The 16,908-nt window shown below is 40.1% G+C and overlaps 1 protein-coding gene across 4 annotated transcripts in view; it reads left to right on the top strand.

Moving 5' to 3' along the window:
- g2e3 (G2/M-phase specific E3 ubiquitin protein ligase) overlaps nt 1-16,908 on the top strand; it is a 169,181-nt gene that overhangs the window by 148,017 nt on the left and 4,256 nt on the right. For all 4 annotated transcript variants that reach the window (XM_068039370.1, XM_068039369.1, XM_068039368.1 and 1 more), the window contains one exon: nt 10,236-10,447. In XM_068039370.1, the coding sequence (XP_067895471.1) occupies nt 10,236-10,447 (212 nt within the window). The remainder of the gene's footprint in view (nt 1-10,235; nt 10,448-16,908) is intronic.

The following is a 16,908-nucleotide window of genomic DNA, read 5'->3' as shown; positions in this document are numbered from 1 at the left end:
GCAGCGGTAGACCATTCAGCCCCTTGGGCCTGCTTTGCATTCAATACGATCATGATTGATGATATACCTCAACTCCACTTTCCTGCCACTCCCAATGTCCCTTAATTCCCTGCTTGAATATACACAACAATGAAGTATCTACAACCCTCTGGGATAGACAATTCCAAAGACTCACAATCTCTCAGTGAAAAATTGTCTCTTCATCTCGGTCCTAAGTGATTGACCCTTTATCCTGAGGCTGTGCCCCCGTATTTTAGATTCTCAGCCGGGGATGCAACCATTTGCTAATCAAGCTCCTTCAGAATCTTGTATGTTTCAATAAGATCACCTCTCATTCTTCTAAACTCCAGAGAATACAGACCCAGTTTACTCACCCTCTCATCAGAGGCCAACCTTCTTATCCCAGGAACAAATCTAGTGAACCTTTGCTGTACTGCCTCCAATGCAAGTATATACTTCCTTAAATATGGAGACCAAAACTGCGCACAGTACTCCAGGTGTGGTTTCACCAAGCTGAGTACAATTGTAGCAAGACTTCCTTATTCTTGTACTCCAGTCCCCTTGCAATAAAGGCCCAACATGCCATTTACCTTCCGCATTGCTTGCTGTACCTGCATACTAACTTTGTGTTCCTTGTACGAGTCTCTCTGAATATCAACATTTACAAGTTTCACACCTTTTTAAAAATATTCTGCTTTTCTTGCTACCAAAGTGAATAACCTCATACTTACCCACATTATACTCCATTGGCCACCTTGTCCATTCACTTAACCTGTCTATATCTCTTTGCCTCCTCATTGTGTCCTCCTCACAGCTTACATTCCCACCTAACTTTGTATCATCAGCAAACTTAGATGTATTACTCTCGGTCTCTTCATCTAAGTCATTTATAACCGCTCAGGCCCCAGGACTGATCCTTGCAGCACTCCACTAGTTACAGCCTGCCAACTTGCAAATGCCCCATTAATCCCTACCCTCTATTTCCTGTCCGTTAACCAATCCTCCATCCATGCTAATATATTACCTCCAACTCTATGAGCCCTTATCTTGCTTATTGACCTTTTGTGTGACACCTTATTGAATGACTTTTGGAAATCCAAGTATACTACATCTACCAGTTCCCTTTTATCTACCCAACCAGTTACATCCTCAAAAAAGTAATACATTTGTCAAGCACGATTTTCCTTTTGTAAAACCATTTTGACTTTGTCTGATCTTATGGCTTCCTTAATAATAGATTCCAGCATTTTCCTGATAAATGATCTCCGGCTAACTGGCCTGTAGTTCCCTGTTTTCTCTCGCCCTCCTTTCTTGAATAGTGGAGTTACATTTGCTAACTTCCAATCCACTGGGACCAGTCTAGAATCAAGGGAATTTTGGAAAATCATAACGAGTGCATCCACTACCTCTGCAGCTACCTCTTTAAAAGCCCTTGGATATAGGTCATCAGGTTCTGGGGATTTATCAGCTTTTAGTCCCTTAAGTTTCTCCAATACTTTCGGCTGAAAATTAATTACCTTAAAAAGTTCCTCACTCTTAATAGCCCCTTGATCACCCTCTTTCTGGTATATAATTTGTGTCTTCTGCTGTCGACAGATGCGCAATATTTGTTCAATGTCTCTGCCATTTCCTCATTCTCTGTGATAATTCTCCTGTCTCTGTCTCTAAGGGACCAACATTGATTTTAACTACTCTCCTTTTTATATACTTTTAAACAGTGTGTTTTTATATTCCTGTCTAGTTTACTCTCATGCTATTTTTTCCTTTTTTATTCACTTTTTGGTCTCCCTTTGCTGGTTTCTAAAATACTCCCAATCCTCAGGCTTGCTACTATTCTTTGCAACATTATAAGCCTCTTTTGATCTAATACTATCCTATTATGCCATGGATGGATCGTTCTTGCTGAGTTTTTGTTAATGGAATGTATTTTTATTGAATATTTTGAATTGTTCTTCCCACTGTTTATCGCCATACATTTTAGTCTATTTACCCAATTAACCTTAGCCAGCTCTCCCCTCATACTAATGTAGTTTAAGAATTTTATTTGGGACTGGAGTATGTCACTTTCAAACTTGATATGGAAGTTTATTGTATTATGATCCCTTTTTCCTCAACTCCTAGAAGATCTTTTACTATGCGATTACTAATTAAACCTGTCTCATTGCACAATACTAGAGCTAAGATAGCTTTATCCCTAATTGGTTCCACCACATATTGTTTCAGGGAATTGTTGCAAAAGCATTCTACAAATTCATCTTTAAGACTACCTTTGCCAATTTGATTTGTCCAGTCTATATAAAGATAATAGTCCACCACGATTATTATACTGTCTCTGTTACAAGCTCCAATTATTTCTTGCTTAATTCTCTGTCCAATGGTATAACTATCATTATAAACTACTCACACCAGCGTTTTCTGACCCGTTTTATTCCTAATCCCCACCCATACTGGTTTATACTTCCTGATCTGAGCCAAGATCCTTTCTCACTAATGTCCTTATATCATCCTTTACTTAACAGGACTACTGCTCCTTTTCCATTCTGTCTGTCTTTTCGTAATGTTGTGTACCCTGGAATGCATATTTCCGAACCTTGGTCACCTTGTAACTATGTCTTAAATGGCAATTAGATGCAAACTATTTATCTCTATTTATGCCACTAGTTCATCTACCTTGTTTACAAGTGTTTCATGTATTCAGATAAAGAGCCTTTAATTTTATTTTTCCTATTCTTTTCATGGACCTTATTTGGTGATGCACTATTATTGTTAAACCCTCTGTTCCCTCCTGTCCCACTTTGCTTGTCTTTACCCAAGTTGCTACACTGCTCTATTGCCTTGACTTTTATCTTTATATTTCTAAATGTCCTATCATTTGACCCCTCCCAGACCCCCCCTTTTTAATTTAAAGCCCTATCCACAACCCTAGATACATAAATTGTCAGGACACTGATCCCAGCCCGGTTTAAGTGGAGCCCATCCCAATGGAACAACTCCTTCTTTCCCCAGGACTGATCCAGTACTGCATGAATCAAAACTCCTTCCCACACCACTCTTTGAGCCATGAATTTAATTCTCTAATCTGCTTGGCGCTATGCCAATTGTGAGTGGCTGGAGTAACAATCCAGAGATTATTATCTTTGGGGTTCTGCATTTTAATTTGAGCATAACATAATTCCTAATTCTGCCTGTGTCATTGGTTCCTAAGTGGACCACGACAACTGGATCTTGCCACCGCCACCCCACCACCACCCCCCCCCCCCCCCCAGTCCACCCCTCAAAAAACTGGAGTTCGTCTCCAGCCGCAGGGAGATGTCTTTATCCCTGGAACTGGGCAAGCTGCACAACCTTTGGAACTTCTGGTCGCTGCAGTAGACACAGTATCTACCCCGCTGGCTATACTGTTTCCCATTCCTCCCCCCTGCCCCATCACTGCCACTTTCCTTTTCGCTCTTGATCTTGAACCATGGTGCTATGTTCAATTTGCACATCCACCCTGCAGTCCTTGTTTTCGTCCACACAGGTAGCAAGTACCTCATGCCTGTTGGTCAATGACAAGGGTCAAGGCTCCTTCATCACTACATGCTGGATCCCTATATAGAGCAAGGAAGTTATGTTGAACTTGTATAAGACACTAGTTCAGCCTCAGCTGGAGTATTGTGTCGAGTTCTGGGCACCGCACTTTAGGAAAGACGCGAGGGCATTGGAGAAAGTACAGAAAAGATTCACGAGAATGGTTCCAGGGATGAGGAATTTCAGGTATGAAGATAGATTGGAGAAGTTAGGACTGTTTTCTTTGGAGAAGAGAAGGCTGAGAGATGATTTGATAGAGATATTCAAAATCATGAGGGGTCTGGACAGAGTAGATAGAAAGTGTTTCCACTCGTGAAAGGATTGAGAATGAGTGGGCACAGATTTGAAGTGTTTGATAAGAGAAGCAAAAGTGACATGAGAAACTTTTCACGCAGTGTGGTTAAGGTCTGGAATGCACTGCCTGAGAGTGTGGTGGAGGCAGGTTCAATTGAAGCATTCAAAAGGGAATTAGACTGTTATATGAAAAGGAAGAATGTGCAGGGTTACGGGGGAGAAGGCAGGGGAATGGAACTGAGTGAATTGCTCTTTGAGAGCTGGTGCGGACATGATGGGCTGAATGGTCGCCTTCTGCTCTGTAACAATTCTGTGATATTTGCCTGACTCTCAGCCACGCCCTTCTGTTCTTGACCACTGACCAACTGTAAAGTTCTACTTAACCAAAGGGTTGTGACTGCCACCTGGAACAAAGTATCCAGGTAACTCTTTTCCCTCCCTGATGCCCTGCAATGTCTGCAACTGGACTCCAGCTCAACAACTCTGAATCAAAGTTGCTCCAGTCATTGACATTTACTGCAGATGTGGTTGTCTGGGATAGCAGTGCTTTCCACAAACACTCACATGTTGCAGTCATGGCACACCATCTGCCCTGCCTTGTCTGTCTATCCTTATTTATTTGATTACTTTTACTATATTAGTTACTAGATAACGAAAGTGCTAGAAAGTTACAGCCTCCTAGCTTGGATACCAAAGAAGAACACTGAACATACGAATTAGAAACAGGAGTGGGCCATTTGGCTCCTTCGAGCCTGCTCCGCTGTTTAATAAGATCATGGCTGATCTGATTGTGTCCTCAACTATTCCCCGCCTACCCCCGATACCATTTCACTCCCTTGTTAGTCAAGAATTTATCTACCATATTCAATGACTCTGCCTCCACTGCATTCCAGACTCCCAACACACACACAAAAAATTTCTCATCGCCATCTTAAATGGGTGACCCCTCAGGATCTTGTATGTTTCAATAAGATCACCTCTCATTTTTCTAAACTCCAATGGATAAAGACCCAACCTGTCCAACCTATCTTCATAAGATAAACCCCCATCCCAGGTATCAGTTGCGTGAACCTTCTCTGAACTGCCTCTCTAACGCATTTATATGTTTCCTTAAATAAGGAGACCAAAACGGTACACAGTACTCCAGATGTGGTCTCACCAATACCCTATAAAACTGTAGCAAAACATCCCTACTTTTATGTTCCATTCGCCTTGCAATAAACGACAACATTCCATTTGACCTCCTAATGCTGTGTCTGCATACCAAACTTTTGTGATTCATGTACCAGGATAGCCAGATCCCTTTGTACCTCAGAGTTCTGCAGTCTCTCTCCATTTTAATAATATGCTGCTTTACTATTCTTCCTGCCAAAGTAGACAAGTTCGCATTTTCCCACATTATACTCCATTTGCCAGATCTTTGGCCACTCACTTAACCTATCTACATCCCTTTGCAGAATCCTTATGTCCTCTTCACAACTTTCCCACCTATCTTTGTCATCAGCAAATTTAGCAACCATACATTCAGTTCCTTCATCCAAGTCATTGATATAAATTGTAAATAGTTGAGGGTCCAGCACAGATCCCTGTGGCACTCCGCTCGTCACACCTTGCCAACCCCAAAATGACCCATTTATCCCTACTTTCTGTTTCCTGTTCGCTAACCAATCCTCTATCCATGCTAATATGTTATCCCCATCACCATGAGCTCTTATTTTGTTTAGTAACCTTTGATGTGGCACCTTGTTAAATGCCTTCTGGAAATCTAAGTATAAAACATCCACAGGTTCCCCTTTATCCACCTTGTTTGTTACTTCCCCAAGGAATTCCAATAACTTTGTCAAACATGATTTCCCTTTCGTAAAACCATGTTGACTCTGCTTGATTACATTGAGATTTTTCTAAGTGCCCACTATAACCTCCTTAATAATAGATTCCAGCATTTTCCCTATGACAGATGTTAAGCTCACTGGCCTGTAGTTTCCCGCTTTGTCTCCCTCCTTTCTTGAACAGAGAAGTCACATTTTCTATTTTCCCAATCTGATGGGATCTTTCCAGAATCTGGGGAATTTTGGAAAATTAAAACCAATGCATCTACTATCTCAGCAGCCATTTTTTTTAAGATCATAAGATGAAATCCATCAGGACCTGGAGACTTGTCAGCTTTTAGCTCGAATAATTTTTTGGGATATTATTTGTGTCCTCTACAGTGAAGACAGATGCAAAATATCTGTTCAATTCATCCATCTCCTTATTTTTCATTATTAATTCCCCAGACGTTCACTCGAGAACCAACACTCACTTTACTTATTCTCTTCCGTTTTAAATACCTGTAGAAACTATTACTATCTGTCTTTTATATTTCTAGCTACCTTTCTCTTGTACTCTAATTTCTCCCTCCATATTACCTTTGTAATCATTCTTTGCTGTTGTTTATGACCTACCACTCATCATTGTGGAATTGTATGCTTTTTCTTTCAGTTTAACCACAGATGGAGCATCCTTCCCTTAGAGTCTTTCTTTCCCACTTAAATGTAGCTTTTCTGAGTATTCTGAAATATTTCCTTAAATGTCTGCCATTGCATCTCCTCACCTACCCCTTAACTTAATTTGCCAGTTTACTTTAGCCAGCTCTACCTTCATGCCCTCATAATTGCCCTTATTTAAGTTTAAAACACTAGTCTTAGATTCGCCCTTCTCTCCCTCAAACAATGTGAAATTCGATCATGTTATGATCACTGCTACCTAAGGACACCTTCACTATGAGGTCATTAATTAATCCTGTCTCTGCACAGTACCATTTCTAGTATAGCCTGCTGTCTGGCTCTTGAACGTGCTACTCCAAGAAACTATCCCAAAAACACACTGCCAGCTACTTCAAGTAAAACAAAAATAAAAAGCAGCACTTCCTTTCCCCCCCCCCGCACAGAATTCCCACATGCACCAAATTCCCAATTTTAGCACTCAGTTCCCTGATCTATGCAGTCACCAACTTTTGAGCTTATGACTCTCACACAAGTTACAACTACTAAATCAGCTTCCTGCTACAGTAATTAATAATTATTCAGGCAACCACATGCAGCTGATTGACAGTTAACTGTCACTGCCATTGACAAGCAGTTTCTCTTAACTAGATATCTTAACTAGCTTGCCGCTTCTTCTGCAGTTTTGAAGTTCTAAGTCAAATTCTAAATGTTGATCTAAACAATTACTGCCCAATTATTTCTGCATTTCTGAGCAATTTGCATGCATATTTGCTCTCCTATTTCCCTCTGGCTGTTTGGAGGTCTATATTATATCCAGAGCAGTGTGATTACCCCTTTTCTGTTCCTCAGCTTGACCCATGTGGCCTCAATAATCCTTCTAGCATAACATCCCTCCTTACAGTTGTGATTTTCTTTAACCAGTGTTGCGACCCCCTCCTTTTTTTAATCCCCCTCTCCATCCCATCGGAAAATCCTGTAACCAGGGATGTTGAGCTGACATTCCTGCCCTCCTTTAAGCCATGTTTCAGTAATAGCTATGGTATCATACTTGCATGTATCTATGCCCTCAGCTTATCTGCCTTATTTGTTAGACTCCTGGCATTGAAGTATCTGCCAGTAATCACCTTGGTTGTCTACTTTCTAGTCTTTGTTTTCTCTGCCTTCCATACTCGCTTTTTAAAAATGTTTCAGAATTTTAATTTCCTACCTTCAATCTCCAGCTTTGAAGTCTTTGACCTTTAAAACCTGTCTGCTGGATAGAAACTGTTTTCTGGTCTTGCACAGACCTGTACTCATAAGGACATTGGGATATATCTAAGGGGGATTAGTTAAGTCTGTCATGTGATGGGTCATGTTCTTGAGATGTCTTGATTGAATTGGAAGTCGGGGAAGGAGGCAGATTTTCTAGAGTTCTCTTCTGAAATTGGGTGTATTATTTTCTCCTTGTCTGTCCCAGGAGTTAGCATTACTTGTGATTGGGGAGGGTGGTGTGCAAAATTTCAATAACAGCAGCAATTTGCATTTGTATAGTGCTTTTAATGTGATAAAATGGCCCTAAGGTGTTTAACAGGAGCATTATGGAACAAAATTTGACACCGAGCCGCAAAGATGGTAGGTCAGACGATCAAAAGCTTGGTCAAAGAAGTAGGTTTTAAGGAGCGTTTTAAAGGAGAAAACAAAGGAACAGAGGCAGAGAGATATATGGAGGGAATTCCAGAGCTTAGGACCTAGGCAGCTCTTCCCCACCCTGCCTTCCTTCCCCTCATGCATCCTTTTCATCGCATGTTAGCCAGTGGGGGTGCATCAGAAGTGTGCTCTGAGTGTCCAGGCTTAAGGTAAAGGAAGATTTAGTGAGCCTGGTCATTTGTACAGTTCAGTCACACCCTTTGTGCAAGTCCATTGCATGGCAGGGTCTCTTGCAGCAGTAGTTAGTGTGGAATCAGTAACAGTTACAGTCCTGAGAGGCTGCAGTTGTGGACCTGACTGCTGGACTGGGGGAACCCTCCAGCTACTATTGGAGAGAAGGAGAAGGTTTCCACAGCGAGTAGGAAATAGTTGACCCATACCTGTTTGTTGTGGTTCGCCTTGCTGCTTACCCCCTCCAGTTTGAGGAGGGGTTCAGTTGTGAAGCCCATTGCTAACTTCTTAGGGTGCCACTGTAAATTGAAGGTAATTTGTGTTCCCTTTCCCTTTTCTAGAACCTGGAAAATGAGCATTTAGGTGATTATGCAAGGAAGTAAGTTTCCATGTTCACATGAATACGAAATATAAAGTTCTATATGTCATTAGTGAAACAACCATATTGAATTTGGCATAGCAAAAGAAGCAATCATTGGACTTCATCCCAAATTTACATCTAAGGTGGTCTTTGAATTCCCATTTCTAGCAGAAAATTATCATTCCTTTATGTTGTCCTGTTGCTAAATCTGAATTGGAATGTAGATTTAATTTGTGGATGCTGAAAGAACTTGTATGTATTTACAGAGCAAAAGCTTGACAAAAAGTTGGTCAACTTCTTGTATCTTATGGATCACAACTAAAGATTGATAAAATTTCAGGTTGAACACGACTGTATAGTCACCATTTATCAGCTAAGGAGCCCTCAAATAGGACAAACTGGCTTTCTCTGATCTTTGTTGCCTTGTGGACAAACCTTAAAAAGAGCCCGTTACAGCAAAAGCAACTACAACTTTCATTTATATCATGCTTTTAATGTTGTAAAACATCCCAATATAGCTCACAGGAGCATTAGCTAACAAAATTTGACAGCAAGCCACATAATGAGATATTAGGGCAGATGACCAAAAGCTTAGTCAAGGAGGTAACTTTTAAGGAGCCTCTTAAATGAGGAGAGAAAGGTGGAAAGGTTTAAAGAGGAAATTCAAGTTTAGGGGTACTAGGCAGCTGAAAACATGTCTGCTATTGATGGAGCGATTCAAATAGGGGATACACAAGAGGCCAGAATTGGAGGAGAGCAGAGATCTTTGAGAGTTGTACAGCTGGAGGAGGTTACAGAGGAGGGGCGAGGTCATGGAGGTTTTTGGAAACATGGATATGAATTTGAAAATTGAGTCATTGCCAGACTGGTCAGCAAGCACAGGATGATGAATGAATGGGACTTTGTGCAGAGTTTTGGATGAGCTGAAGTTTATAGAGGGTGTCAGATGGGAGGCCGGCCAGGATAGTGTTGGAATAGTCAAGCCGAGATGTAACAAAAGTATCAGCTGCGGCTGCTACATGATTCATGCTTTTACTAAGCATTATTATAGTTTAGATCTGGTAACTAAGGTCAGCCTGCACTTTGGTAGGCCTGTTCTAGAGATATTTTTTCTAAACCAAAACAACCTAATTCCTCCTCCTAGCTGCTGTTCTATCTCTGGGGTTAAAAATTGGCATGCCAGACCAATGGAGATAGTGTTTATATAATATAGGAAAGGACAGTTAACTGCCCTGCATCCTTTTATTGACTTCCAAGAACTTATTCGGGATATTCAAAATGTGCAATATCAGTAAGTTGCATAACAATATTGCATTGTTTTAATGAAGGTATAAATCCATATGTTTTACTGCTTTTAAAATAACACAGGAATTTCAGATAATTTCATACAAAATTTTTTTCTCACTAAAATTGTGCAGCATGCTTTCAGTATCTTAATTATTTTCCATTAGCAACTTGGACTACTTCTATAGTGTGTGGAGGATCCTTTCACTCAAAGATTGTAAATCCTACCATGTTGCTGATCTACCTTATTTGTGTAGTCTTTTTTCCCTCTGGTGTAGATATTTGAAACAAGCTAGTTAAGCTGCAGATTCTAAATTTCTACAGATACAGAATTAACCAATATCACAAGAGCTACCTCTTAATATTCTGGTTCCTTATCTCAGGTTCTGTGAAGGATTGAAGGTTCTTGGTGTTTTGGAAAACATTCAAAAATACCCAGAAGTATTCTCTGAGCTGTTGTGCTACAAACCTCAGAAGTTAACAGCAGTGACATTTGAAAAACTTTTCTCAATCAACTTTTCACCAGATGGTAACGGAATGATTGCAGAATCTAGAGTGGTCGGCTTCTGGAGAGATTACTTAGCAGATGTAGAAGGTATGATTATGATTTTACAGTATACATCTTAGACGCAAGAAGAATGAATGGGACCAAATTATTTAGTTTGTTTTGGGCCTGTTGTCAAAAGGACAGTAATATAAAAGATAATATATATTACAACAAGGAGAATTTGCCGAGAAGATTATTACTTTAAAATGTTTTGCATTAGATATTTTAGATGATCAGTAATAGTTCATTTCCACCTTTGGAAACCAGTCTCGGATTATTTGTAGATTTGTTTGAATAGATCAAAAATGTGCACACTTTCCCAAAAGTTACATTTTCCTTCAGTCAAGACTTAGCGATCTTAGAAGAAAGGGTGCCTCGCTTAATATTTCACATACTACCGGTGAGATTTCAGTTCACATCTGAAACATGATGCAAAACCACTCCAACTCAGAGAATGGAATTTTATCTATTGTACTTGGATTTTGTATAGTATGTTACAAACGCGGCGGGAGCAACGCACTGTTAATTCAGTCCCATCACTTCACAGGTCGCAACATATTATTAAGCTTTCACCAAACCAGTAAAAACAGCCAAATTAAACACTCTAGCGTCCCCAGAATGAAACAGACCAAACCAGGTATCTTTAGACAACACATTAATTATTTATTAAAAAACTAAATCTTAAACACTGTGTCTAAAGACTCTATAACTTCTTATTTTAATCTAACTCCCGCATTCACGTACATACATTCAAAAATAACAGTGGTCTGGTTTTAAAGGTAGAGTTTTTAAAATTAGCTGTCTTTTAAAAATAAAATAAATAAGTCAGCATTTTGCATTCCCAGTGAATGAGGTCTTCTGTTAAGATAATCAAAGTTTATTCGAAGTCTTCATCCGGATTTGATGAAAATACTCTGTTCTTGATAGGTATTCAAACAGTTTGGCTGCAGTAGCATTAAACAGTTCTTTCAACAATGGGCACAGCAATAAAAATAATTGCTTGAAAAAAGAAAAAGCTTTTCTTCCTTTCTCATGGAATTATCTTGGCTTGTAGCTTTGTAGAATTTTTCTTGAGAGAGAATGAAACAGATCCATTCTTCAGATCGGCTTGCTGGAAATTTCTCTCAGAATTAACTGGTTCAGACCAGTCCCTGTCAGCTCCACATACAATCAAAATGGACACATCGTACCATGTGACCTCTCTCTCTGCTACTGTTGCTCAGGGTAACCAAAAATGCAGCTGTGGCACACTGTCTCCAGATTTTCAGAATCTTCTCTCCTGTTTTTAACAGATTCTTAAAGGCACACAACAGTTTTTAATCCGAGGAGAAAAAATAATACAAGTCTGTGACACCGCTCCCCTTGGCGAAATGAAACGCCATTCCCGAAATATGTTTCATTACAGTGGAAAAAAAATTGAAATAGGAAAAGCACTAACATTTTTTCGCATTCACGCACCATTCACTCTGCTAATAATTTACAGCATTTTCTTTATGCCATCGCCATCTATATGAGTTAATATAATTAAATTCGTGACAAAAGCATCAGCAATAACATTGTTTTTCCCTGAAATATGTATAATTTTTAGATAAGACTGTGACAACAAACTCCATCTAAATATTCTAGCATTTTGGTTTTGAACTTTTCCACAAACGTTAATGGGTTATCGTCAGTGTATATTAGTATTTCTTTACAGTCCTGGTGGGCATCTATTTCAAAATGTTGGAGAACCAGCAAAAGTTTTAATGTTTCTTTTTCTACAGTGACATACTTTTTTTTTGATCATTTAGTTTTCTTAAAAAGTACCCTACTGGCTTCTCTATGCCTGATTCACCATCCTGCAATAGGACTGCACCAACCCCCAGGTCACTAGCATCGATTGCTATTTTAAAGGGTTTAGTGAAATTTGAAGCAGCCAACACTGGTTCATTAGTTAAGATTGCCTTTAGCTTTTCAAAAGCTGCCCGGCATTCATCTGACCATACTACTTTGTTTTTCTTTTTTTGTAGCAAATTGATTAATGGAGCAGCCACAGTAAAATTCCGTACAAATATCCTGTAAAAACCGCACATCCCTAAACACCTCATTATTTCCCATTTAGATTTAGGGATAGGGAACTCTACTAAGGCCTGTACCTTTGCCGTTTTTGGCAATAACTGTCCTTGCCCCACTATGTGTCCGAGGTAAGTTACTCTTGCTTTTCCGAATTCGCTTTTTGCTAGATGTATTACTAAGACCGTGGCTTGTAACTTTGTAAACAGAATTTTTAGCTGGTTTAAGTGTTTTTGCCAAGTGTTACTGTATATTAGTACTTCATCCAAATCCACTTCACAGTTGGGAACCTGATTCATTAATCGTTGAAAAGTGGCTGGGGCATTTTTTAGCCCGAATGACTGGCATCACCCGGCACTGATAAAGACCATCAGGTGATATAAAAGCTGATATCTCTTTGGCTCAAGGAGTCAAAGGAACTTGCAGTATCCCTTTAACAAGTTGATCTTGGTAAGAAACCTAGCACTGCCCATTCTGTCGATGCAGTCTTCTAAACGCAGAATTGGATAGGAGTCTGCCTTCGTTACCGCATTGACTTTTCTATAGTCTATACAAAACCGGGTTGACCAGTCAGGTTTAGGTACTAGAACTATTGGTGAACTCCAGCTACTTTGACTAGGTTCGATCAAATTGTTTGCCAGCATATACTGAATCTCTGCTTTCACTTGGGCCTGTTTGTCCAGACTTAAGCAGTGAGAATTTTGTTTTAAAGGAACGGTTCCCCCTATAGCCACATCATGTGTGGCTAAGGTTGTACATTCCGGCTTATCCCCACAAACTCTTCTAAATGTTATGAAAAGCCTGGTTAGGTCTTCACGTTGTTTTGCCTCTAAGTGCAAAAGCATGTCATCTAATTTTCCGAGGCATTCTTTATTCGCTAATCTGATCGATGGAGGTTCAATCTGAGAAATTTCTAGGCTTCCTTCTGCCTCATCCTCACAATCCTTTTCCTTCTCAACAGCCCCAATTACCTGATATCTCTGCGATAATATTGCTTTAACATATTGATGTGACACAACCGGTTCTTCCGGCAAGCAGTGGTCAGTCAAGTAATCTACCTTACCCACTCATTTGATCACTGTATATAGGCCACTGAACCGTGATTTTAATGGTTCTCCCTGTCACAGTAACAATACCAATATTTCATCCCCAGGTTGAAAATCGCAGGCTCTTGCTTTCTTGTCTGTCCATTTTGTTTCATATTGGCTTGGGATGCTTTAAGGTGTTCCTGAACCACATCACAAGCTTTCGTGAGCCTTTCCTGGAACACAGATACATAATCCAGCATTCAAGATTCATTCTTTTGTTCCAAGAATCTGTCTTTTATGAGTTTTAGAAGACCTCATACTTCATGTCCGTAAACCAATTCGAAAGGACTGAAGCCTGTAGACTCATTTGGTGAGTCTCTGGTGGCAAATAAAAGCAAGTCTAGTCCTTTATCCCAGTCATGTGGATATTCGTGACAGTATGTTCCAATCATTGTTTTAAGAGTTTGGTGGTATCTCTATAGCTCCCTGTGACTGTGGGTGACGTGCTGAAGATTTCAACTGTCTAATGCCCAAATTGCCCATGACTTCTTGAAATATCTTAGACATGGAATTAGAACCTTGATCTGATTAAACTTCAAGTGGTAACCCATATCTCTTAAAGAACTGGGTTAACTTCTCTACTACAATTCTAGCAGCAATTGTCCTCAAAGGAATGGCCTCTGGAAATTGAGTAGCCATATCCATGATGGTAAGTATGTGTTGATGTCCCACTTTTGTTCTTGGCAAGGGTCCTACACAGTCTACCAACACCCTACTAAATGGTTCCTCAAATCGCTGGTACGGGAACTAGTGGTGCCGGTTTTATGGTAGGTTGTGGTTTTCCCACCATTTGACATGTTCTACAAAATTGTCTCGCATCCTTTGTAACAACTGGCTAGTAATAATGTTGGTTTATGCATGATTTGGTCTTTGGAATTCCCCTATGTCCTGCAAAAGGAATGTCATGTGCTAACCTTAATAATCCCGGGCGATACTTAGGTGGTACCATTATCTGTTCAACAACTGTCCAGTCTTCGTTCGCAGGTCTATGAGACGGTCTCCATTTCTTCCTCAAAATCCCATTTGCCATATAATAGCTTGCAGAACTCCTTTCGTCTCAGCTTCTGTCAGAACCAATTGTGCTATTCGGTATATCTCTGGATCAGCTTGCTGTGCTGTAATGATGGACGATCGGTTAAACATCTCATTTGGTTTATCTAAGTCCCCAAGTAAGGTTTCAGATACTTGGCTAATTTGTGGTGCCACTTCGACAATAGATCCTGTTTAGCCATTGCTCAAGTGCTGACACACGCAGGAAATATTCCTGGAACTTGTTCCTGTAATTGCTCTGTTTCCCTAACTTCACTTGGTTCCTAATTATAGGAGAAACTGATACTTTTGATCCAGCTAAATCATTTCCTAAAAGTAGATCAATTCCCTCTACTGGCAAACTGTGGACAACACCTGCAGTTACTATCCCAGATATTAAGTCACTGTAGGCGTACTTTATATAAAGGTACGGGTATATACTCCCCGCAAATTCCATTAACGAAAACTATAGCTTTCAAGGCGCTCTCTGGTTGAAACATTATATCTTTTCCTGGCATGAGTGTTTGGGTTGCTCATGTATCCCTGAGTATAATGATAGGTTTTCCTGCCTCACTTACAGGATATGGAGTTACTTTCCCCTTTGACAAAAATTCATTATAACTTTCTGGTATCTTGTTCTTAACCTCTACACTCTCTTTTGTTTTTGTATCTGGTTTTAAAGCTATTAATGCTATAGCCTGGTCTGCTATACTCTCAGTCAGAGTCTTTTCCTCTGCATTTGCTTTGCGTACCTCAACAAGTCCTATGGGTTTATCTCGCAATTTCCAGCATTCGGACCAAAGATGAGCCATTTTGTGGCAATAACAACACTTTGGCTTGCGAACCTCACTTCTACCCTCAGCACCTTCCTTTCTGGCCTGAGGAGGTGATACTGGGGCATTCCCAGCTGTTCTTTCTTGTCCCCGGCTACTTGCCTTCCTTTCACTCTCCCACTTTCTATCCTCCTCGGGTTTATGAGGGTGACAGACAAAAGGTTTTGGTTTATTCACAAGCTCGAAATCATCAGCAATTTCTGGTGCTTTCCTCGCTTTCAGGTTATCTACATGAGTTCTCACTACTGAAGGAATGGAGTTTTTAAATTCCTCTAAGAGAATCAACTCTCGAAGGTTCTCATATGTAGTTTCCATCTTTAATGCTCGGATCCAATGGTCAAAATTAATTTGCTTCACCTTCTCAAATACTACATACGTCTAACCAGCCAATCTCTATAAGTTCCGAAATTTCTGATGGTAAGCTTCAGGGAGGAACTCACACACAAGGAGATTGTGCCTTTTTTGCCATCTCATAATCTGCAGAAGCTTCTTCAAGAAGCATGGCATAAACGTCATGAGCTCTGCCTACCAACCTGCTATGCATCAGCAGTGTTTAGCTTTCCTTCGGCCATTTCAACTGTTTGGCTATTTTTTTCAAAAGATATGAAAAATGCCTCTACGTCCCTTTCCTCAAATTTGGGAAGAGCTTGTATAAATTAAAACAGCTTTTTGCTGGGTCCTGAGCTGAATTCAGATGCTTCCTGACCCGAATTTTCCCTGGAGTCAAGACCACCCCTTTGTCTTAGTTACATCTCTTCTAGCCTAAATTTCCTCTCTTTCTCCCTTTCCTCTTTTTCCAATTCAAGTTTTCTTAGTTCTATTTCTTTTTCCTGTCCAAGTTTTTTTTGTTTCCAACTGAATTTTAGCCAATTCCATTGCATCACTCTTTGACTCAATACCTCCTTGTTCCTTGTCGTTTTCTAATTCCATATGGCCTCACTGGAACTGTCTCCCAGTACTAACTGGTTCAGACCAGTCCCTTCCAGTTCCACACACAGTCAAAATGGACACATCACACTATGTGACCTCGCTCTACTTCAGTTGCTCAGGGTAACCAAAAATGCAGTTGTAGTACACTGTCTCCAGATTTCCAGAATCTTCTCCCCTTTAACGGTGCACTGTTTTTAACAAACTCTTAAAGGCGCGCACACAGTTTTTAATCCGAGGAGAAAAAAATAATACAAGTCCGTGACAAATGCTACCCCAAAGCAGAATAGTATTTGTAGGGGGTGGGCTGCTGATGTAATGGCTGTGCTTATGGTTTAGGTCCAAAGACACTTTACGACTATTATAGCTAAACTTCTTTGAGGAGTAGTCCCAAAACATAGGAAAGAGAGATTGACTGATAGGTAGCTATCTACTTAAATTGATAAAGGTATATTAGACAGTTTCTATTGCAAATTCTGGCACTGTATTTTACAACAAATCTTTGTTGCGCATAACTGTAACCTAGCTGTTTAAGGACACTGCATTTGAGCTGTGACTAATGCGATGGACCATGTTGTTT

This window comes from Heterodontus francisci, chromosome 9 (assembly GCF_036365525.1).
Source record: "Heterodontus francisci isolate sHetFra1 chromosome 9, sHetFra1.hap1, whole genome shotgun sequence".
NCBI lineage: Eukaryota > Metazoa > Chordata > Chondrichthyes > Heterodontiformes > Heterodontidae > Heterodontus > Heterodontus francisci.
This window is presented reverse-complemented; position numbering and strand designations above follow the sequence as displayed.